Here is a 24,856-nt window from a genome sequence, read left to right on the forward strand (position 1 = left end):
GGTCTGACTCGACTCAGTGATGATTAATCTATGTAGGAGGGCAGACTTAAGAGTTTGAAAGCCAATTCCCTGGCTCCATCTATTGATTAGAAGGTTGATCGAGCACGACCTGCTCTCTCGTTACTCTAAACGTTAGAGTATATAACACACACGCGCGCGCACACACACACACACACACACACACACACACACACACACACACACACACGCGCGCGCACAAGCGCACACACACACACACACACACACACACACACGCGCACACACGACTATACGAGTCATTTATCAGTCTACACTGTCGTGCCTAGTCTTGTTTACAATAACAGTCAGGGGCTCAGACTAGTGATTGTATGGTTGTGTCTGCCTGTGAACATCTTATGTGTATGTGCTTGAGAATGTGTGTATGAGACTGTAATGAGACTGTAGAGAACAACGCTGGAGGGTAACACAATGTCACAGTGCACAGTTCCCATCCTGCAGTACACAGGCTGTTCCTCTGACAGGCAGGGACATATTTTGGATTCGTCCTCCAAAAGCTCTTTTAAGGGAATTATCAGAGGGGCTAAGACTGGGTTCAGGGGATGGAAGATGTGATGGATCAGGGAGACGGAGACAATGTAGGTACGGTTATCCTCCGAGGACATACTAAGGACTGATGGATCATTGAGGGCAATGACTCGCAAAAACACATGGTTGTGAACCTTGCTGCAGAAATAATTCAGACAAGGTATGCAGAATGATTGACAGCAGAGACGAGCTTAATCAAAACACAGTAAAAAAAAGGTTGCTTTTAAACAAGTTAAAGTGGATCTGGCAGTTGAATTTAGTGCTGAAAGGCTAAACTGACATTTGAAAATAAGTTGACTAATAATCAGTGTGTGGATTTGCAGCTTTTCTGTATCTTATCATTATAAACTGATAACCTGTGGCGTTTAAAATTTTCTTCAGACAAAACAAGCCTTTGGAAGACAAAAATTAGGCATATCATATAAGATAAATAATAATAATAAGCATGCTCTACAGGAAAGTTCACCTGGAGATTTATACTTTTTGTATGTTAATAAGATAATAACATCATAAGCCTCAAGTGGTGGCTACTGAAGCAACAAACCAGCTTTTGAATTTAAATGCTCCCAAAGTTTTAAAGTCTGTTTTTTGTTTTTCACCACTCGTCTCTGCCTCATGCTTGGATTTTCTCTTTCCTCCACTTTCCACTTTCATGGTTTCTTGGTTAACATCCATGGATGTGTTTACTGTATGGCTCCATGATTCCATGGCTAAAACAAAGCATTGAGGCAGCGCATTTGAATCAAGCAGTTTCTCCAGTTGTTTGAAAAAACATCTTTAAAAAAGAAAAAAATATGGAAAGAATGCGATAAGGCACTGAAATGTCCAGAGGCACACAAATGTTTTTAATGACTCACAATTGGAAAAAAAGGCTACGTTATTCAAAGGCCAATCTTTTTCCAGGGTAATAAGCAGAAATCCAGAAAACAATGTACTGCCAGGTCACTAGTTTAAAGCGCGGCCAACAGATAAATAATACAAAGTGTATCTGAAGCAAAGGGATTAGGCAAACACCTCAGCTTCCAGGCTCTTAGGAAACAACAACAACTGAGCCACTATGACATCTCCTGAAACTTAAAATTGAATCTAAATTAGCTGATAATATTTTGCACTTGTCCAGAGGTGAAACCACTCGAATACTGTATCACAGGCAAACTCCGATGTGTGGGAGGCAGACCTGAGGCACCACGAGACACTTAATCACAAAGTGAGAGCAAAAACCCATTAACAACCCAAATGGTGTCGGTCATACTTTCACCGATGTGAAGATGTTGTTTTTTTTTTCTTCTTCATAGCAGCTTCGAGGTCAGCTTCAATCAAGTGCTTGTCAGTGCATGAGAGCTTGTCAGTGTTACAACCATCCCCTGGGCTGTAATGAATCCTAATTTAAGCTGCCATCAGGAGATTTCCAGAACGAGGCCACATTCTGTTTCACAAGTGGCCAAGATGCCGTTCTCACCGACCAATAACAGCCACAAGCGAGACACGTGTTCCTATACAGGACATCCAAACATGGCTCATTTCACAGTCACCGCATTATCAAAAGAGGACAATAACTAAAATCAGCCCAAATTCTCAGCATGGTATGCAACATGTACCGAGATCCCAAACCCTGTTAACAATTGTATTTAAATAAAGGCATTGAAAACAGACAAATCATGGTTCTACAGTGACTAACTATATAAGCCAGATTACTGACCAAATATGTATTCAAACACTGCAGTATTTAAACACTTAAGCAATATACTAACACAGTGGTTTAAAAAAAGGGATGAACGAAGCACTTGTCCAGGCCATGTTCTTCCAAAAGCAGGTGTATAATCTATATTACCCTGTCCGATAAACATGAATGAAATACCCACTCGGCATATTTTACATAAGATATATTTAGCATAAGGCTGTGAGTCTCTGTGACACAAAAACCTACTTCCCTGGTTTGCAAGCATTAAATATTTTAAAGTACTCCATATGAGCTGAGCAACGGAAACGAGGGAGGGAGGCATTGATTGACAGCATTAAATACTGAGATTTTTTTTCTCAACTAACTTGTTTTATTTAGCCAAAATATGTATCTTTCTTTGAAAGAGATGTGAAAATACACTACATGTTGTCCAAACTAATTGCATATGCATAGGGAAAGTACAAGCGCTCAGAAATGTCATCGATAAGGTTTCTCTCCTGTGATTAAACATGGAGACAAACACAAGTAATCTGATTGTTCCTGATAATAAGGAAAGGTGACACTTCAAATACCATGGACAGAGACTTCAAGTTTGTAAACATAGGAAAGCAGGACAGTGTATAAATTATTGTACAAGCACAAACAAAGCAAGTGCTAGTGGTATAAAAAGATGCCAAAGCTTCACTCACCATTGAGTAATGTCTGTGTTGGACCTTCTGTAGAGCTTCTTTCTAAGGGCAGCTGACCTAACTGGGCCTTTCCTGAGTGAAGCAGCATGGCTCCTCTGTGTTTGGTGATGAACTTGTCCATAAAGTGTGGGAAGAAGAAGATACACCCAAAGTATGGCCATTTGTAGGTGTAACGGTAGAGGCAGCTGACGTCACGCAATGGTAACGTTCTGCTAACAGACAGCCGCTAACATTTAGCTACGTTTCCTTCACCTCTGAACACCGCTGGTTCTCCTCATGCGTCCAGGTGCGACTTTCTTCAGGCGCGGTGACGTTGCTACCTGGCCTCCACACAGGTGGTTTAGACGAGGGGTCACGAGACGTAGCTGTTGGCTAATTAAGCTACTTAGTCCAGGTGCATACGTTAGTTTGTCTGACGCTAACGTTACCTTACTTCCTGTCACGAAAATGATGGACTGGACAAAATGTGTGAGCAGTTTCAGACACATTTCATTTTAGAATGTTTATGTTTTCATTGATTGTTTGTCATTTAGCCTAAAATGGAAGAAGAGAATAAAAAGGGATAATTCCTATAAAATATGAAATTTACAATTAGAGAGACAGAATGAGGAAGGACATGATAAATATATTACGCATACTAACTCTTCTCCAAGTGGAAAAACAGATATCAGGACACAATATGTAGGCCTATTTGTGTATTGCTTCAAAATGTATAAAGAAATGCACACGCATCCCTGCATTGCAAGGAAAAGTTAAATGAGCATCAATAATGAAATAACTTACAGAACTTGGCATCATTCCCTTCCACCACTTACTTTACAAATCAAACTGCAAAATGGTATTTGCTCTTTATATTCCTTATATTCTTATCTAATTTATGAAATTGTGGCTTTGAGCTTTATGCTCTCATTTTAGTAATGAGAAGTTGTATAAACTCACCTAATACTGGATTTGTGGATGACTTTAAAAGTTTCTGACTTTGATTTACAATCCTTGTTGGGTTAGGAAAGTGTTTAGGCAGCACATAAATGCATAGTCAATACTGCATGTGCAAAACAAATGCAATAAATTTGCATGCCCAAAAATGCACACACATCTACTGTAGACCTTTTTAGCTGGATTGCCTGTCTTTGTGTTGTGATGTTGAGTGTTTATTTCACTGACTTCTTTGTAATGCTTGATTTCCCCCCAGGTATTAGAAAAAGCATGTCTAATCTCATCCGTTGTAATCCCCTCTCTCATCTTCATCTTATTTTATCACACATCACATCATCTCTCATCTTATCTCAGTTGACCTCACCTCATCCCCTCATCCCCCCTCATTACATTCAACCCTGTCTGATCTGTCTTCATCACGTTTATTTTCTGTGCTAAAACCCGAGAAGATGATGCTGTCGCTGTCAGTAGTGTTTAGCCTTACTCTCCTCTTAAGTGGAAACCCTAACAAATGACGAACAGATCTTCGGATAAACATGGCAACAACAGGACCTAACTAATGGCTCACACTGAATGTCAGACTTTATTTGGCAAAGTGAGATCCCTGCGTATTATGTAACTGCATGGTAAGTGCTGTGATGAAGCTGTAGGATCAGTTTCAATGAAGTCATTAATAGATGCTTTCTTTACCTCTTCAGCTGAGTGCACTGCACTGCCCTAGAGTTTAATGGAGAAGACATCTTTGGCCCTAACTTCAGTGGGGAGAAGTGTATGCTACTCATAAGCTAAATCAATTGGAGACAGCGATCTGGATGATGCTCAGAAAAGAAGGTCTGGAACACTTCAAGAGTGGTGAGATGAAAAGCTTTGCAATAACAGCTGCCACTGAAACAGAATGCACTTATGGACACATACTGTATCTGTATCTTTTCTGTTAAACATCAGAACAGCCCGTCTGAACTGACATGGTACCATTGAATTGGACTACTACTATCAAGAGGAAAAGGCATGGGACCAGACATGACCTTTACTTGTATTACTCTCATCAGACGGCATTTTCCAAATGATTTTAAAAGTTGTCTCTCAGACCTTTATGGCTGTCATTTTTGTGAATGAAGCATACCCCACTCAAGCTAACATTTCCCTTTGATAGGATATTCATCCTAGGGTACCATGACTCAGCATGTTGAGTTGTGTGGAAATATATCTGCCATCAATCTTCAACTCTGCTGGTGGCGTGCCTGCAAACTGGCCACTTTTCATGAAAGGGAAACATAAGACGAACCGTTGAGCCAGCATGGGCCGGTTGCAACCTCTATGTACACAAAGACACTGATAGATGGACTGTGAAGCTAGGAGACAGACCCCATAGCCTACCGGAAGAAAAGCATGTGAGCAGGCAAAAGGATGCTGGCATCAGACCACATAGCCTATGAGAAATCCTATCAAGGAGTCTATAATTTGCACAGCCTGGATAATAACATGGGGTGAGTGTGATGGTGACATGATAACAAACCAAAACAGAGTGTGCAGTAAGCTTGTTGTGGTGATGATCACATAGGCACGCACTATTTGGTATTGGTTGTATATGTCCCATACAGTCCTGCAAGCTACAGGACAGAGTAAGGAAAGCATTGGACCAGCAAATTGATGAGTGCATCACATGATACGGGCCGTGAGCACGTCGCAGCACCACCATCATGAAAACTTGTAATTTGCAGGACAATGTAGCCCGCCTCCTTATGATTTTTTGCAAGAGACGCTTGACAGAAACAGATAATCTCCCAGATGCGTGTTTTTACTGCATGGTTCTTTACTCACAGAATCACTTGCGTTTTTACGCAGCTGCTCAACCTCTCCCACCAGGGCGGCCGGGTCCATCACCAGTTTCTCGAAGCACGCCGAGCCGAGAGAGGAGCTCTTCTGCTGGTACATGATCAGCTGGGACACGGGGAGTTTTGGGCTTCCGTGTGCCGTCAACTCAGGTTTGCTCCCCGTGGCTCCAGAAGCTGCGCCCAGGGGATGTAGAGGCTGTCCATCGCTGCTGGTGCCGGGGACCGCGTCGCTCCCATGGGACTTCTTATCTCCTTCAAAAGGCGCCGGCGGAGAGCAGCACAGATTCGGCTGAGACGACGAAAACACCCGGTCCAACTGTTTCTTCTTCCTCTTAAACATCCATAACCCCGATTCCTTTTTGCTGCCCTCCGCGCCCCCGGCACCACGACGCTCCGATCCCAATTTGGGACTCAGCCAAGGCTTGGTTTTCCCCTGGAAATTCTTCCACATCCTCCGCTGGTAGGACAGAGACTCTTGTCCTTTGGCGGTGCCCTCATCCTTAGGTGATTTAGGCTCCATGGTGCCTGTGCAGCAGCCAGCCAGCCTGAGCACACACTGAATCGTGGAAGGATGTCACAGTTAGGCTGCTTCAGCTCAGGAGCACTTTCACTGATGATCAGTTTATAGCGTCAAGAAGGAGACGCACGTTGAGATGAGAAAGGGGGTGTTAGTCTCCAACGAACCTTGTAGAATGCCTATGCAGGCGGTACTGTGGATTGTATGTCACACTGTGCAGCACGCCTGTCAGACGGCAAGCATTATCATCTATTGAAGGTCTGCGTGAGCTCAGGGGTGAAGTTAGAACACATGCGGCGACTTCTGCAGGACTACCTACACATGCTTGGTAAATGCTCAGCTTGGCTGTTGGCGGTCCTTGTGCCTCTGCTCTGTCCAATGTGCTTTACAAAGGGGTTTAGTCAACTTCCCCATTAATTGTTTTATTCAAATGAGGGACGAAGGCTGCACCGCGCCTCCCTCTGGCCAACCATGTCACTTGACTGGATAATCTGTATGCTGGGGATTGCATAACACCCCCCAAAAAATGCCTCGTGGAGATGTTTATAATTCAGCTGTGGATCCTCTGTCACCCTCCATCTGATTGTGCCTGGTGATTTTTCAGCCTCTAGATTCACTTTTTTTAAAGCAGTGACCTTCGTAAATCTAGAGTTGGCAGTGAGTCTGCAACCTCTGTTCTCTCTTTTGATTAGTGTGGATGTTCTTGCACCACTATATATCTGGATATCTTCTCTCAAATAGGTCAGGCTTCACTAACTGTTATTACCCACACTGCAGCAGCGAGGAGGCAGCGCTGAACAACCTTCTCTCTTTTTGATGCTGTGCTGCTGCTGCTGTGCAAATAATAACTCACTACGTCTTCCCCTCTGGCCCTAGCTTCATTGCTGGCCTGTTCCGTCCCCCTGGTTAACACTGTGCCCACTATCCTGTAAACAAACACACAGACAATAATTACAGGAGTGAAATACCATCTCATCTAACTCCCTGTGGCACACATGTACACCAAAAGAAGAGGTCACAGAATGACCTTTTATCTGCAAACAGGGCTGATGAAAATGTACTTCTTAGGGGAATGTTAGAACTGGATGAACTTCATCCCACTACACAGAGAGGGACTGAGAGTCCAAAGACTGTGTAAGCTGCTTGCATGGACATTCATTCATGTGGGACACTTGTGGTGATATAACCTTGGTATCACTTATAGGAGTGATTTTGAAGGTGTGATTGGCCCTGACAAAGCCTTCGGTTTTGAGCTCTTGGCCTTGACCCTCTAATAATGAGAAAATGATAATAAGCCTTTAATGTTGTGTGATGATTTATGGCAACACTGACCTCTATAGAAGAATACTTCATTTAGCTCCTTTTTTTCTAAAACATGGACACATATGAGTAATTAGGACATCAAACATGAGATGACAATCCAGTGACAAGTTTTGTTGTAAGGACCACTTTGGTTGATATCACATCCATTCACATAAAACACTTTAATTACAACCAGGGGGGCACTGGCAGCAACACAGTGCCCCAAACCCCTCTCTCAGTGAAGTAGATGGTAATATGAGCCTGTGAGCCAAACAATTCCTTTCAGCTACCATCAGCTTTTCTGGATAACTGATGAGTCTGCAGTGAGCAGGCCTTTCTCTAAATTATCCTGATTCTGTTGATAGGAAGCTAATTAACAGTGCATGTGAATGTGCACACACACAACCACAGACAATTCAAAACTCACAATCCCATCCACTGACTGAAACTGCATGTAATTCAGTGGCACTACTAGAACATCACGCATTTGTAGGTCAGGTTCTGGTTAAATGAAACATAATAAGGCAATTTTCTCTGTGTCATGCCTCTCATAACACATTTAGTCAGAGAAAAGCTCCGTCTTCAATGGATAGCTATAGTTATATTGTGTGAAATGAAACGGCAGAGGGAAAGGATACAGAGCTCATTTGATCAATATTCCCTTACGGCATGTGCCTAGTTCAAATAATCACGTATTCTATTTTCCAGCCTCAGCCTGCTTCAGCCACATTTGCCTGGTACGACCTCTTAGTGCTGGCCAATGGACAGGCCAACTTTGATCTGAATGCGGATTAACGTTAGAATTCAAATCAAATGCTAATATGCTGTAATTTATGTTTGTTATCTGTAATAAACCACATTCACACCACATGATGAAAACTTTATACCATTTATGATTAAGCTAACTCTAGTAAAAGGGGGTGCCATGTAAAAAAAAAGACTTTAAATAAATATATAAATAAATCTAAGAAAAGTGATACAAGTGAAGTGAAGAACTAATTTATGTCATCATAACATTACAAAACATTTTTTACAAAACAGATTTCTGTATTATAAAGTAAGCAACCATCCATGTACATCTAGAGGAACTAACTGAAAGGCATCAGGACTGTCTAGTTGCCTTTGACAAACAAATGTTTTGAGAGCCCTTGAGATTTGACTTGTAATTTTATGTCTTAGAGTTTAAGTAATGTTCACACTCAATATTCTAGTTTGCCGAGTTAAGCTGCTTCACCAAGTATACTAAGCATTATTCTCACATTACTGTGTTGACAAATTCACACTGGCAGGCAGGCAGACCCCAGTCAAGGAGACCACAGTTACTAAGTGACAACACAAACACATGAAGTCAAGAGCCGACAGAAGAAAAGCTCAGGCCTGTGAGTATTCTAAACATTAAAACATGAAAGTAAGTGCTTAATATATTAAGAAGGGAACATATTATATTGCCTTTTATGCTTCTCATTGTGGCCGGATAATACTATAACGTGGTATAAAAATATGTTGATTTTAACAATTAACAATAAAACTAAAATTATATAATTAAGGCAGCAGGAAGGCTGACAAAGCAGATTAGAAATGCATTTGAGTAAAAACTATATCTCACCACAATATGTAATATGTTTTTTTTCTTCTTTTTAGACAAGAAGAATGTCACACAGGTTAAAGTCACAGCCCTATCAGAACCCCACCAGGTAACTCTTGTGATTGAATTACTCTATTGTGTATGTATTTGTGGAAGTATTTTGTGAACGTATTTCATTTGTTTTTTCAATTTAATTTCTATTTCATTTTCGTTATCATTTGAATGTATTTATTCTAATGCTATTGGTCTGATGACCCCTGATGGCCTCTGAGTTATAGAGATTAATATCAAACAAACTAAACTAAATCTTTAAATCTATTTTAACCATTACAACTATTACAATACCTTTTCACCTTGCTTAGTTCATCTGGGTCACTAATTCAATTCTAAAATCAATCTGTGTCCAAGACGTAGATAAGTTGTATTTTCCCCCAATGATGGGATTAAAATACAGTTGGGACCCACGAGCGACCTTTGTGACACTGCTCTGAATCACATTGATCGAATGAATCCTTAATCCACAGTAGCATCAGTCAGGGTGACACAGAACGCACAGGGACATGAAGTCAGTGAGAGATATGGAATGAGGATGACCTGAGGGTAGAAAACCAATGCACAATATCTAATTCCGTCTTCATTATTCTTCTGGGTGGATGAATGCTTCAAATTATCTTCTATTCCTGAATACATTGCCTCCAGTGATAGAAAATGCCAACTTTTCATGATTTGCAACACATATCCCTCATTTACCAAAATCAATAAGAAAGCGCTTATAAACTTGAAGATCTCATAGCTTGTTTATCTGTTTCTTTTTACTCCCTGTTTAAGGCCTGACATCTTGGAGGGTGGTCTGAGCAGTCAGGAGAGGACACTGGCTGTGCTGCTGGAGCAGGCCTTGAGGATCAAACAGGAGGTGGCAGCAGGTCTGCAGTCCGCCCAGGGCTCCGTCCAGGTCCAGGCACTGTCCCGCCAGCTGCTGGAGAATCACATACTGACCATCACACGCATTGTCAAGCAGCTTAGCATGGACATACAGGTATAAGTGGGTAGATGGTAGAGGTTAGTGTTGTTCTATGGAAATGTACTAATGCATTTAATTGTATTGTTGCCATGAGTTCTGTAGCCTCTTTTGAAATATCTTCTCATTATGTGGATCAAGTCATTGTCTATCTGTGTGGACTCTCTTTTCTCTCTACCTGTCCTCTGTTCTTACTCCTTCTTTCATCTGCTTTCCTCTCCTCTCATCTCTTTTGATGTGCAGCACACACCCGGACACACGCACACACGGACACACACACACACACACACACACACACACACACACACACACACACACACACACTCATGCCCGCAAACTCACAGCTGATTTGATTACGCCTGATAGAATGGTGCAGCACCTGAGCAAAGCCTGCCTGACTCCTCGTCAACATCAGCTCGTGGACATTTTGTCTGTATAAGCAGAAAACTAATGATGTACACATATGGTTGAATAAATACTGTCAAGTTACACACTAACAGATGAGTGCTGGGAGTCATCTTTGACTGAGCAGAACATCAAGCCACAGTATGATAACCGCCTTATAGAAACATGAAATAAAATACATTACTTCATTAGTGTGAACCATTAACATGATTAGAGACTGTTATTATCTGAAATATTACATAAATGCCTGAATGCTAATTAATTCTGCACATGACGCAGTAATAAGCTAAGGCGTGACATGAATATGCTGGTAAATCAAATGATGATGATGATGGTGATGAACATTTCTGGCAGTTTTGAATTACCTATTAAGGACATAATGATAGTTTTACAAGTGTTTATCTGCATTAAATTGAGGGACAGAAAAGGAATTGACACATTTTCTATTGTCATCTTTAGTTTTCTGCCAGGTTCCAAACAAACTATATTATAAATATAATAAATGCTTTGATTGTATATTTAGTTTCATCTGTATTTTACTGCTGATTGACATAAACATGAAATAGACAAATAGGCTGTCTTTGTTCTGAGCAGGCCCTGGAGAGACAGCTCGCCCAGCGGGACTCCGTCACCTTTGGAACCACAATGGCTGTTCAAAGCCTGGACCAGAAGAACGTGGCTGGCATTGGAGACCTGAGAGGCAGAGTAGCCAGGTATGCACACCAGGCCGAGGTCAGATACTGTCTGTGTTAACAAATAAAGCAATTTAATGACTGCCAAGTGCTAGCGCATTAAAATTTTTGTACAATTAATTAGACTCAGGTCTGGTGCACAAGTGATTTGACGGATTACCTTTTTTTTTAATCCTACTTATTTTTCCCTTCCTCTAATGAAGTGAAATCGTATAGCCTGCATCCTGTCTGGCAGCTCTTCACAGTCTCACAACTTCCAATCCGTCGTGGCATCGCCTCTGACACTCCTACACACGCACGCACGCACGCACGCACGCACGCACGCACGCACGCACGCACGCACACACACACACACACACACACACACACACACACACACACACACACACACACACACACATATGCACACATTCAGTATTTCCTTCTCACCAGAGTGAAGGAAAATATAGTATAGGCTTGAACTCACTCTGCTGCTAATTAGCACCTGTTCATTGTTTGGTGTCTGTGCAGATCAAGCTTATTTGATTGGATTGCTGAAGAGAGGTTGTCAACATTAGATTGCATTAGGATTGGTGTTTTTGTTGCATGGCTAGGCTGAATTATTTTTTAAACATCCCTGGCAATAATGTATTTTCTCATCAGACAGCAGATTAATGTTATTTTGTGAACATCTTACTTCACAGCTGGCCTGCCTCCTCCGTGGGGTTTAAGAGATCCGTGGTGAGAGGGGATATTGCCTATTACTCAACAAACAGTTGATTTATGGTCCAATAAAAGCTGTAGAAAAATCTCATCTACTCAGCCTAATGACCTCTTGTGTGTTAGTCATAAATAATCAAGCAAGTTGAGGGCCAGTGGTTTTTGATCAATTATATTGTTCTGTGAAACCCTTTACGGAAGGGCTGTAGTGGTCAACAGGGAAATAACCCTCATTGCACACTGGACATCTCCATAATAAGTTGTTAGCTTTGATTGTTGAGCTTGCGTTTTACACATATTATATTGACATAAACACAGTAACCCTGATAGAGAAGAGGAGGGAGAGTTTTTGCTGGCTTGGTGATGGCATCTTACATTTAGAACAGAAAGGAAGGGAACTAGATTACAAAACTGATAATAAGGGTCAGCACAGTTCATTCTTATCACACAAACTGAACAGAGCACATGTTGATGTAAGATGTTGCATGAGAGGCTTTAAAGTATTTTTCCACAAAATGCTGATTGTGTTTGGTGATAAATTTACCAAACTACTTTGCTTATTTGATTGGTTGTCATGTTTTGCCCGTGTTTTCATGGGTAATTCATCAATAAATGCAAACTTATCCACTGATACATTCAATGGTGTTAAGTAAGCATTCAAAGGATAAAAGATGACTGCTTAGGATTCAGCAGAGCCTTCCTCTGGCTGCCATTAGCTCACTTTGGAAAGTACTGATAAGGGCATCTGTCAGATTTTTTTCCCCATCTGCCCGTTGAACTACCATCTGAACTGTGTGTGCTTCATATAGCGCCTTCTCCCTGTTGTCTCCAGTCTTTTGCTCATCTACCCTATTTCACACCTTTCCTCAGCTCCCTCCCATACCTCTATCCTCATTCAGTGGTCCCTCTCTGCTTCCCCACCTATTACGTTATAGGTGTGATGCCAGCATTGCCAAGCTGAGCACTGACATGAGCTCTGCGGAGCGGAGGTTGATTAGACTGCAGCAGGAGGTGGTAGAGCTCAGGACAGCCACGGACGTACGGCTCAAAGAGCTGCAAGTCAAGGTGAGCGACGGTGCACTTGTTCATGTAAGGCAGCACTTTAAACCACACATATACAAAGGATCTAAACACCAGTGGCAAAAAAAGTCTTTCAAAGTAATTTCTTTGATACATACTTGGACTTAACAAAATTATTCTTCATCTGTGTAACATTCAAGACATCACAAATTGGCAGAATTGCGCAGGAGGAAACATTCAAATATCCTTAAAGCTTAAATGGTGCATTGCATATTTGCAACCATAAAAGCTGCATAATATCCAATGAATTTCTATGACATTTGTTTTCAGACATTTATGGTCCTCAGAAAATTAACCTAATATGAACCTAATGATGTTGGTCATCTTGACTTTTCCTATAGCGCCACCAGCAGGTTGACAATTCTTTAGTGACATGTCTCGACATCTACAAGATGGATTACCATACAATTTGGTACAGACGTTCATGGTTCCCAGAGGATGATTCCTAATGACTTTAATGATCTCCAGACTTTTCTATCAGGTAGACATTTGTGGTTTTGAGTGAAATGTCTCAACAACTGCAGGATGGTTTGCTATCAAAATGTTGGTCTGACTTCATTGATCACTTAACTTTTAATCATTCATTCATTCAATTTGCCCAATATTTTGGATTATGTCCAAATATCTGTAAAACCTGAGCTGTACTTGGGTTTATTGCTAATTAGAAAATGTTAGCATGCTAACACACTAAACTAAGATGAGGAACATGTTAAAACATTATACCTGTTCAAACATCAGCATGTTAGCATTATCATTTTGAGTATTCTGGCATTAGCATTGAGCTCAAAGCACGGCTTTACCTAAGTACAGACTCAAAGACACACCTGCATTGCTTAACGCTTAAATCTTCTTCTCATATTTCTTAAATTATGCCGTATTACAGTAAGTAGCAAAATCTACAACCCTAACCTAATCCTTACCCCTCCGCTGCCTACACACACACACACACACACACACACACACACACACACACACACACACACACACACACACACACAGATAGTGTTGAGCCTGGGGTTCATTTGAATACTCCAGTCTCAAATTAAGGAATTATGTTCTCACTTGTGAATTAATTTAGGTATAAAAGAGGTATTACATCTGACAATATACACAGGGGGTGTATTTGCTGTTTACCCTAAAGAGGATGGTTGGCTGTTTGGCAGGTGAGTTGGAGCTTACTGCAGCTTAGTGAGACTGGCCTTATCTTATCAAGTAAAGTCAGGGGCTCAACCACAGGCTCTGAAATGAGAAATGTGATGTGAAATTAATTCAAACGGGGATGTCAAGGTCTCTTCATAAACAGCTTTCACTGCCCTTTGGGGTCAAATTTTCTATACAAGATAAATAGAATAAAAACTACAAAAACACTGGCTCAGGACACATATGTCACATTTTATAATACTCTCCATCACTTTACTAAATCCAAAGCCGAACACAACTGCCCACAACCACACACTCGTCTCACATTGAGTCAGCCTGCACTCAGTTCTGTTGGTGGCTCATGGGGGTAAATCATTGTGATGGCAGCACATTAGCTGTGGAGCAGTGGTCAAGCATGTGCCATAAAGATAATTGAAAAAGCAGAGAAAGTGGGTCACCGCTCAATCCGCTCGACTCAGCAGAAACCGCAGAAGGTAAAGATCAGATCATTGAGCCAGCGCCACAAGATGCTCCAACGCCACGTAACAGCATGTGTTTGTGTATGTGTGTTTTCTTTTATCCAGGTTTATCACGACCTGTGGAGGCTGGAGGCCTCATTGGCAGAGAGTTCCCAGGGACAAAAGATCTCTACGGCTGATCTGCAGACACAAGTTAAACTACTAGAAGCCAGGTAATGCCATTAGTTCCATAGGAAGTACAATCCAGAAACACCTGGGTTACTTGTTAAAATGCTCTGTCATGTATTAGTTTGATTTCTTATTTAATTTCCTCTCAAGGGCTGACAACTGACACTGCACAGCAACACATCCTATCTTGTAGTGCTTGTGATTTGTGCAGGCATTCAGGATTCACCTGATTATCAGACCTATGTTTTTGGGCTGCTGCTAAACATGCAAATGCGGCAAAGTTTTATTATAATTTAAACATTAACATTAAGATATTTTTTTCCACTATAATAGGCTTAGTGTTCATGTAAAAACACTCTTTGTTAGACACGTATGTTGACATAACTTTTAATTTAACATGTCTTCATAAACATGAGTTCGCTATGTTTTATTTATTTCTATGTCTTCTCCAGACTTTAATAGAGAGAAGAAGACTATACTGTTTTTCAATTTGCTGCTTGTGATTGGGAAAGGACATTTTCTTGGCTAATTTGCCTTTTAGCAGTGCTCTGCAAGCGATGATTTATGTTCCCTTTTTCATTCTGCCCAGGCTCTAATATAATAATCTATGAGCTACTAATTAACTTATCAAATAATATCCCCAGTCAGTCCTAACTCTCTACAGCTGGGCATTTCAGAGTCATGACTTGAACTTTTGATGCCAGAGGCAGAGAAAAGCTGTTAGTTAAGTTGATTTACTAATCCATCTGACAAATTAACTCAATTGGCAGCAATATGCAAAATGAGTCACATAGTTTTAAATGGTGGAAACAGAAACATGAATGATGACTATCCTCTTTTTATTACTACCGTAGATCTGCAATCTCGTCGCCCACAGTTACTCACAGTTAGTGCCACCGACAAACAAATCACACATGCTTGAAGTTTCAGATAAGCTCAAGAACACAACGACCACAATAAAGTCGAGGCACACCGACCATTTCACAACAGGGAAATGATTAACCTCCATGGAGAAGAGCAGATTCTGAAAGCTCGTCTAACACGGCCAAATCAGCTGTCCTGTTGTCTAGACGATGCCTGGCCGAATAACTGTCCACATTAGCCAGATTAGCCTGCCAGCGCAGAGTTATAAATGAGGTGTCTCTGCTGCTGCATATCTGAATAGATAAATGAATTTGAAGCAGGAGGAGTCACATTTGTATTGCAGGCAAACACAGACACACACATAGAAAGTCCTGGCATTTGCCTCATTGATTTTCTCATTTCGGACAAATCCCTTGAATTGGGGCGAAAGTAAGTCAATTGAATTGAGCTTGACGAAAGAAAATGTTGATGAGACACTGCGTATAGTGTCTCATGTTACAATACAGCCCACATAATATTTCACTCAGCATGTCTAAGGTTGCAGCTTTCATCTGAGACATTTTAACATTGTCGTCCCAATGGACTTATGTGAGTAATGTGAGCTACATTTATAGTACAGTTATATAAATAAAAAAGTACATACAGAGTACATACAGTTATATAAATGGCAACCTAGTCCAATATTACAGGGAGAGAGAGATTTGCTGTGCTCCCCCAAACAAACGCAGTGTTCAGAGCTACAAAAAGGCCACAGGTCAACATCAAGTGTTTCTTAAGTCTTCATGCAGCATCTTTCCACCACAAGAATGTGAGTTTGTGTGTTTCAAGGTGCAAATAGCAACAGCACTCAACCACAAAGTAACCGTGTTCTGCTGCAGCTGGCATCAACCACCATACAAGTGGGTGCCAAAATATTGGTAATGGAAACAGATAAATTCTTATTCCAGAGCGCCAAGAAAGAGCTGTATACAATGGGTCTAAATTTACAGCAAGCATCGCAAAGGCTTGCAGCTATTTGCCAGTCTGTATACATTTTTAAAACATGTATAAACTAATCTAATCTACTAATGGCATTTTCGGTGTCTAGTTTTAAAAGAAAAATGCAATTTGCAACAGTTTTCCTCTGTGACTGCATATTCAAAGTGAAGCCTACTGCATTTCTCTTCGTTCTACTCCTGATGGCTTTGCAGGATGTCAGGTGAACTGAAGGAAACCAAGGAGCAGACAGATTCGCTGAGGAGGCGGACAGAACAACAGCTCAACAGCTTAGCCCAGACTCATACGGAAAGCAGCCAGCAGCAGCGCACACAATTACAGGACAAAATGGTACCGTAGCATCCATTAGTTATCATCAGTTTGACCAACAGTTTATGCAATTATGTTCACAATAACACCATTCAAGAAATAGGCAGGCCATATTCAGATATGGTATGTCTGTATTCTGGATATTTGCCTCCTTTGCCTTTTCATTCCTCTACATAAATAAAAAAAATAACCACCTGCAGTATAATTACACACTTACAGTTACAGTAATCAACAGTTATATGGTTATGAATTTGTACAGCTCAAATGTGGCAACTTCTTCTGACTGCAAATAATCTTTTAGTGAAGCAGTGCAGATATTTACAAAGCTCTGCTTAGGTTAAAAGCATGCAAAAACACTGATGCAGATCATATTGACCCACATCGTTCTCAACTAAGTGCCCACTTAATCTGTCCACATTTAGGTCACATTTTTAACCAAACCTTTTTAACAGGCATGACTTCAGCTTCCTAGTAAAGCTCCTTAGTAGTACTTTTACACAAAAGTGGGGATGTCTCCGATTTCAACAACTACAGTCAAATATCTAAGCTTCCTTCCTTAGTAAAAAGCATTGACCTCTCAAAAGCATTTGATGCCGTTGATCATAAAATCTTACTCCACAAACTACAGTCTATAGGTTTGGGTGAAGCCACACTTAATCGGTTCCGCTCAGACTGTTGTTGCTGATATTACACAGTCAAACCAGCTTCCCATCATAAATGGGTTGCCACATGTTTCTCCCCTTCGCTTTGTCCATTGCTGTTTTACATTATACATAAACTAGAAAATGCATTTCCTGCTGAAAATGTGTTGGAATGCTGAAAACTGAAATGAATCGCAAAAAAATTGCTGAAAATACAGAAATGAGAGACTTAAAAATGTTGAAGCCTGAAAGCATTAAACTGCATTGCTGAAAACCCTTCTCGTTGAAATAACTTATTCAATTAAGTAACTGAAAGAGTAACTGAAAAAAATTAAGTAACTTAAAAAGTCACTTATTAAATTAAGTAACTTAAAAAGTAATTTATTAAATTAACAATTTATTTAATTTTAGATTAGATTTTAGAGGAAATAGTTACAAAATCATTTGACCTCAGGTTAATAGCAGACCACCTCAGAGAGAACCAGGATTTCAGATTCGATTTTAAAAGAAATGGTGCATATATTATATTAAGTAACTGAAAAAGTAACTTATTAAAAATAGAAATGCTTCATTCAGCAGCATTCCAACAATAACATTTTCCTGATCAATACTTGAATGTCCATTTTTTGGGCTCATGATACAATTGTATATGCCCCAGGCTCACTGACTCATCTTCAGACTGACTTTGATGCTTTACAATTATCACTCCTTAGTTTCCACAGGCTAGTTTTAAATGCAGAAAAGACCAAGTGCATGGTATTCTCCACCTCCACCAGTGACACCAACCTTTCTGACATTAAATTGTAAATGTCACTCACATTGCTCTTGCTGAGTTTTACAAATATTTAGGAATTTGTCTTGACAGCAGACTGTTATTCTAGATTCATATTCAACATTTGACTCAAAAATTAAAAAAATTAAAACTAGGCTTCTTGCATAGAATTAAAGGATGTCTGCCTTCTTCAAAGCATAAAACTATTTTACAGTCAACCTTCATGTCTGTCCTTGACTATGGGGATATTCTGTACTGTCATGCTGCCCAATCAACCCTTCAGCTGTTAAACCCTGAGTATCATTGTGCATTGTGCTTTATCACTAAGGACAAATTTTAGACTTATCTCTCTCTCTCTCTCTCTCTCTCTCTCTCTCTCTCTCTCTCTCTCTCTCTCTCTATCACTTACTTACAGCTGTACAGTTGACGTTACCTCACATCTCTTCTCTCATTTAAATTTAGTATCTAAAGTACACAATCCAGTAAATACTTAACCTTAGATATCCTTCATGTGGTTTCAAGTACTTTGCATATTTAAATTAGATGTAAACTACCTTCAGAGTCTCTCAGCTGAGAGAGCGTAAAGCTTTATTATCTGATGTTTTTTTTATGATTCTTGTAACGGTTTTAATTCCTGTTTATTGGATAGTTGTGTTCTCTGTTTTGCTGATTGTGTTCTTGTGAATGTTTCTTATTCTCAGTTCTCTCTTGGAAAAGAGATTTTAATCTCAATGACACCGCCTGATTAAATAAAGATAGAATTAAATGTCACAAACAGCACCTTAACATCAGGATCAAATACAATGTTCAGGACTGGTCACATATACAGCATTGCTGTACATTTGAAATCTTAGTTGTGTGTTCTGTATTCAGTTAGAGGCAGAGTCTCGATCAACTGTCCGGCTAAGTGCTCTGGAGGCCCGTGTGGAGCAGTTTGAGGCCCAGCGGGATCAGTCAGACCGCCGTCAGGCAGATCAGCTGAAACGCTCTGAAACCAAACTCGGTAAAAGAGAGACCTCAGTGGAGAGCAGCCTTCGCCATGAGCTGCAGCTGCTCAAACAGGAATACCACAAAGGTGGGTGATCACTGTCTATAACTTGCTGTCATCAGAGAGTAAACACACACATACTGCACATGCAGAAAAGCTTCACAAAAGAGTCAGAAAAATAGAGACCGTCCATAATTAGTCATAAATTAAAGTGACCCGACGACTCCACTAATATATAACTGTTTATAAGCAACATAACGGTCTGAACTATATAGATTTCAATTATCAAGCATATAGAATTACATCATGTCAAAAAATTACTTTCAGTCAAGCCTCTCTCTTTTTGAAAACTACCAGCTAACACAATAACTAACATTAGCTCCTAGTCCTAAATGAAAATACAGCAGGACTTTTAAATTAGACAGATGTGAGCCACCGCTGCTTCATGCTACCACAAAGCTAATAAGTCATACAGTATAGACAAGCCATAGGAATACACCCAGGCAGCCCGGTGCAGCAGCCTCGCTCTGCATCAAGCTGCTGTTGACATCCATCCTCACTGCCAATTGGAAGCTCATCTCCTGGGAGCTCTGGCAAAAGATTTCAAACCTTCCCCACTTTCTGTAAACATCTTTCAGACTCCCGCGCTTATTAAAGTGTAGACAAATAGAAGATGGGGAAGTGGCTTCCTCCAGTAAATAAAAGAAGGAGTAAACTGCTCTATGAATCATCGCTCATCCACCTCTCTCAGTGTGAGAGAGCCATCCATCACTCTATTTTAAGTGTAGGATGAAAAGATGGAAGGAGATGGTATTAGAGGGGAGAAGAGCGATACATATTTGATGAGTGGCATAAATATTCGTGGCAAGACAGGCAGGAAGTCAGAAAAAGAAAGGGGAGAGATTTAATATCCCATCATTGTACAAGAAAGTTTATCTGTCCACATCACGGCAGACACTGGCAATTACTTCTTACAGTGCACGCAATATTGAAAAATATTTCCATTTTAGGCAGTATGTTCTTAACTACTACTACTACTATAAGGTCATGATAACTGATGATTAAATCATTTAAACCAGAGATCAGAAAGAGATCAGTAGGACTTTATTAAAATGGATCCTCTGTACACCCTGCTTCTCTTTGGAACAGGGTTCCTGTCTGTGCATGATGCAATTGAGTCCCTGAGACAGATAGGTGACATCAAATCCCGCCTTGACACGGAGAAGCTTCAGAAGGATATCAGGCATGTCTGCAGCAAGCTGGCTCCATGACTTGTGACATAACTAACTGCAGAGGAGCTCCTTGTTACTGTCACACCTACACTGAAGCAATAGCTTGAATCAAACTCTTTTCAAACCAAAAAGCACGCCACTGTGTCTGTTTCATCACTGGCTTCATCATATTCTATGAGCCCACAGTTATTAAGACCGTGGCTATATTTAACTCAATCACTCTGAAAATCAGAGAAATTACCTTGTGATTTGAAGTACAATACCTTTTGTGAAATATTCGGGAACTTAATTACACGCAGATCTGTTAATGACATTTCATTTTGTGCAATTTGAAAAAGGTAAGATTTGTTGTCTACAATTTCACTTTATCTCACTGATCTTTCCAGATTTGTCACTTGAGATGAGAACACTATTGTGTAAAGATTGTGACAATATTAACACTTTTTTATTTTTAACAAAATAAATTGTAATAGTATATATTAAATGTTCTCTTATTATTCATTATTTATTCCTTACACATACACACACACACGTAATTTGTGTAAAAAGGGTGGGAATAGAATTGTCCGTTACATCATGTTTCAAGACAATAGGTTACTATTAGAGTCTAAACCTGCTCACATGATGTACGATGAAATATCATTGGGATATCAATAACAAAGCACTAGGTGTTAAATGTTTATCCTAGCAGGATTGTTCAATTATTTTGCGCCACAGAACATCGCTAGACGGGAAAAGTCCTGCCGAAACCCGGGATCGAACCAGGGACCTTTAGATCTTCAGTCTAACGCTCTCCCAACTGAGCTATTTCGGCTTCTATGTCTAAGTGAATCAGCTTGGGTCACATTGCACTTACCCCTAGTTTTATGGAGCTTTCCAACGATACTAAGCTGTGTGTTTTTACGGACCGTAACTACTGTTTTGGCAGCGTTGTTTGTGACCGCACCTCACACTACCAAGACAGACACAGTTACCCAACAGGTGAACATAGTGCAGGATCCAACGTTAGCAGCTTAAGAGTCAGATGTTCCCCTCAGGAGTAAGTAGAAACTAAAAACAAAGCTAACAGAGAGTAAGTATTGGACTTACTTTTGCCAGGTGGACTGAAACACGACTCCAAACAAATGGTAATGTTCCGCCACTCCACGTGTAAACGTTTGCCAACAAATTCGCCATATCGATTTAAAAGGTGACGGAAAGTGTTCACGACTGTTTCCTAATGCCCTCAAGTGGTCAAAATCTGTTAATGCAGGTTCAAATGACAATCAGAACCGTTTATTTGCCACGGTATGCTGCACATACAAGGAATTTGACATGGCGGGTGGTGCATAACATTAAACAATAAAATGTACAGTAAAATATAAAATGTAAAGTAAAATATAAAATAAAGTAAAATATAAAGTCAAGAAAAATATAAAATAAAGTGCACAAACGAACAGATAATAGGACTATAAACAAGTGAGATGTAAGTGTAATGTAAAAGTGTCGAGTGTATTTAAATAAGAAACCTAGAAGGGATGTGCAGGGGAGTGACAATGAGTGCAATAAGTGCAATAACAGTAGATCTTGAATACAATAAATGACATGCATAAATACATTTAGGCTATAAATACACCGAATATTTAATAAATACATGCATAACTAAATACATACATCAATAAAGTATACACACATATATATATATATATATATATATATATATATATATATATATATATATATATATATATCATATAAGCATCATACACTTTACAGTAATATATCTGATTAAAATCAATGACAAAAACATAAATAAAATTATTTTTAAGACATTAATTCCACTACAAGCAATTGCCATTATCAATCTTCAAACGAACTGTTTAGCAATTCAGGTATTTAGTGAAAAGATTCCATAAAAGCGTAGCGGTGCAAAGATAACAATGGCCAGTACGGGGATCGAACCCGCGACCTTGGCGTTATTAGCACCACGCTCTAACCAGCTGAGCTAACCGGCCACGAAAGAAGAGAAATATGACGTAATCAGAAGGGTAAATGAAACCTAACGAACAGAAAGTAAAACTTACTGAGCAAACAGAGGGAACGCCTGCTAACTGACGGTGAGGTCTCAATGTTTTAACGTTGAAAAGCTTTGTATTTTGCTAGTTTTATAGAAAAAAAGTCAATGAAATAGCCAGGGTGGTCATGACAAAGTAGAAGATAGAGTCATAGAGTTTAGGCTGACACAGTTGAAGGTGTATAATCATCCTGTATTTTATTTGATTGATATGTACTTTTCGGATATATATAACTTATTGTATATAAGTTATAACATGGAGGCCATGATCGCCATAACGTTGAAATATAGTTGAAAGGATCTTTTTGCTGCTGTAGCGAACAAATGTCCCCATGAATAAAGTATCTATCTATCTATCTTATGAAAGAAAGAACAGTAACCGAATAAGAGAAACTAGCAAGGCTATCACGATTCAAGTTAGCATCATTTATTGAGACAACAATGCATCTTGTACAAGATTAACAGACTTCTGACAAAGAAACCAAACAGATGATTCAGTGAGCAAAAATGTCACTCAGTGTGAAAGCAACAAAAGACACAAAGACAGGCCAGTTCATTGTTAAAGCACCTCTCAACAACAAGGCTATTAGAGGTGCTTAAAGTAAAACATTGGCATTAAGACAACCTGAGAAATATATGCAGTGCACCACAGAAAGGTCTAAGCTAGCCAAATGTTTCTACTTGTCTCTGTTAAGTATAATAATAATGATACCATGATGACACGTTGCTGTATTCATTTCTCCCCGAACTGTAGAACTTCACGGGACTTGGACAGGATCCCCTATCACCCACATCTCTAACTCAGGATGTCGGTGCAGTTCTCTGGCTGGGAGGTGGTCGACGATGGTGCTTCTGGTTTGGAGCTGAAGGCATCCCAGAAACCACGAAACCGGGGCGTCTACACCATGTACCACGGGACCAGTGTTGCCAGCGCAAGGCTCATCCTCGCCAATGGTTTTAAACAGTCATCGGTTGGCATGCTGGGAACGGGTGTGTATGTCAGTCGTGACATAAAAAAGGCATCTAATTATCCATTGAACAGTAGCATTACTGACCGTGTGGTGTTTGTGTTGCATGTGCGCGTTGGCCGTGTGAAACGTATCGACAAGGACAACCATCCCATGCAGTACACCTGGCACACTAATGGCTATGACACTGCCTGGGTGCCCCCCAGGTGTGGCCTCACAGCTGTGCGCAGTGGCCTAGAGGAGGATTGTGTGTTTGACCCCAAAAGAGTGACGGTGGTACACATCGCAAAGGCACCGAACGCCACCATAAAGAAGGAACTTCAACAGCTTATTTCAAAGACGTCGGGAAAACCGGGACAAGGTGGCGCTGGTGCTGCAGATGCGTGTTCGCTGTGTAAGAGGAAGACCCAGCAGGGCTCTCCACACATCAAGCAACAGTGCTGGGAGTGTGGGCAAAACATCTGCATTCTCATGTCCAAGCATGTGTGTCCAGCCAAACCCTGACCGGGGGGAGGGAAGATGATATAGATTAGAAAAACTATTCTAAATTTAGGATGTTATCATACTTTTGGTTTCCTTACATGAAACAATAACTGTAATAGGTGCAACATGTTTAATGCTGCTGGACATGTTTTGGGGTTCTTTGTAAATTATCTACAAATAATTATTGGTATACAGTGAACCATAGCTGTTATTTTTACTACACTAGCTTTTTATACTCTGATCAGCATGCATTATGATCACGTGCAATGTAAAATGACTTTTTCCACTGTCTGACAGTGAACATCTGTGATTAAAATTTTGAAATGTGTGACTGAAGTGACAGAACTAAAGCCAATAAATGTCATTGCTAAACTATCAGACCCAGTATGTCTTTGTCCTAGTTTCACAATTACATAATTTTTGCTGTTATAAAAAGCTGCATGTGCAGGACTATTAAACAGTTGAACGAACTGAAACGTGCATTTAAGCAAGTTACAAAAGGACATGCAATATAGATAAGATAAGATAATTTAAATCAAAGCTGTGGTGAAAGCTTAACAGCCAGATAGTAACAAGTGCCTGTGTTTAGCTTCTTATTCATGTGCTACAGGGAGACAGACATGCCAGGTTTTACACTTTACATGACACAAACGTGTGTAATTTAATTTCCATGGGCAAAGCAATAGGAGTTACACAATGTAAAGGCCTCGTTCTGACTCCACTACTCTATATGTTATACAAGAAGGAAAAAGGAGAACAG

At 40.2% G+C, this 24,856-nt stretch overlaps 2 protein-coding genes and 2 non-coding genes across 10 annotated transcripts in view; 1 reads left to right on the forward strand and 3 right to left on the reverse strand.

Moving 5' to 3' along the window:
* The window catches only part of mctp1a (multiple C2 domains, transmembrane 1a), a 126,205-nt gene extending 119,906 nt beyond the window's left edge, over positions 1-6,299 (reverse strand). For all 5 annotated transcript variants that reach the window (XM_068703074.1, XM_068703072.1, XM_068703073.1 and 2 more), the window contains exon 1: positions 5,692-6,299. In XM_068703074.1, the coding sequence (XP_068559175.1) occupies positions 5,692-6,225 (534 nt within the window). In that variant the 5' untranslated portion in view covers positions 6,226-6,299. The remainder of the gene's footprint in view (positions 1-5,691) is intronic.
* A 29-nt stretch (positions 6,300-6,328) lies between these two features.
* fam81b (family with sequence similarity 81 member B) lies at positions 6,329-23,607 on the forward strand. 3 transcript variants are annotated; one of them, XM_068703078.1, is made up of 10 exons: positions 6,329-6,550; positions 8,814-8,903; positions 9,166-9,218; positions 9,938-10,145; positions 11,127-11,245; positions 12,859-12,988; positions 14,728-14,834; positions 16,845-16,980; positions 19,246-19,447; positions 20,510-20,724. In XM_068703078.1, exons 3-10 carry the CDS (start codon positions 9,175-9,177, stop codon positions 20,629-20,631), a joined length of 1,068 nt encoding a protein of 355 aa, XP_068559179.1. In that variant the 5' UTR covers positions 6,329-6,550; positions 8,814-8,903; positions 9,166-9,174; the 3' UTR covers positions 20,632-20,724. The 3 variants fall into 3 exon arrangements, with proteins under 3 accessions (XP_068559179.1, XP_068559180.1, XP_068559181.1); XM_068703079.1 differs by lacking the exon at positions 8,814-8,903; XM_068703080.1 differs by lacking the exons at positions 6,329-6,550; positions 20,510-20,724 and adding an exon at positions 23,400-23,607 and having other exon boundaries at positions 8,531-8,903.
* trnaf-gaa (transfer RNA phenylalanine (anticodon GAA)) lies at positions 21,334-21,406 on the reverse strand. Its single transcript has one exon. It is a non-coding gene; the product is annotated as a tRNA-Phe (tRNA).
* trnai-aau (transfer RNA isoleucine (anticodon AAU)) lies at positions 22,513-22,586 on the reverse strand. The gene has a single exon. It is a non-coding gene; the product is annotated as a tRNA-Ile (tRNA).
* Positions 23,608-24,856: the final 1,249 nt, after the last annotated feature.

Source organism: Cebidichthys violaceus, unplaced genomic scaffold (assembly GCF_023349555.1).
Source record: "Cebidichthys violaceus isolate CVI_PGR_0920_01 unplaced genomic scaffold, fCebVio1.0.p SCAF_9, whole genome shotgun sequence".
Lineage (NCBI taxonomy): Eukaryota > Metazoa > Chordata > Actinopteri > Perciformes > Stichaeidae > Cebidichthys > Cebidichthys violaceus.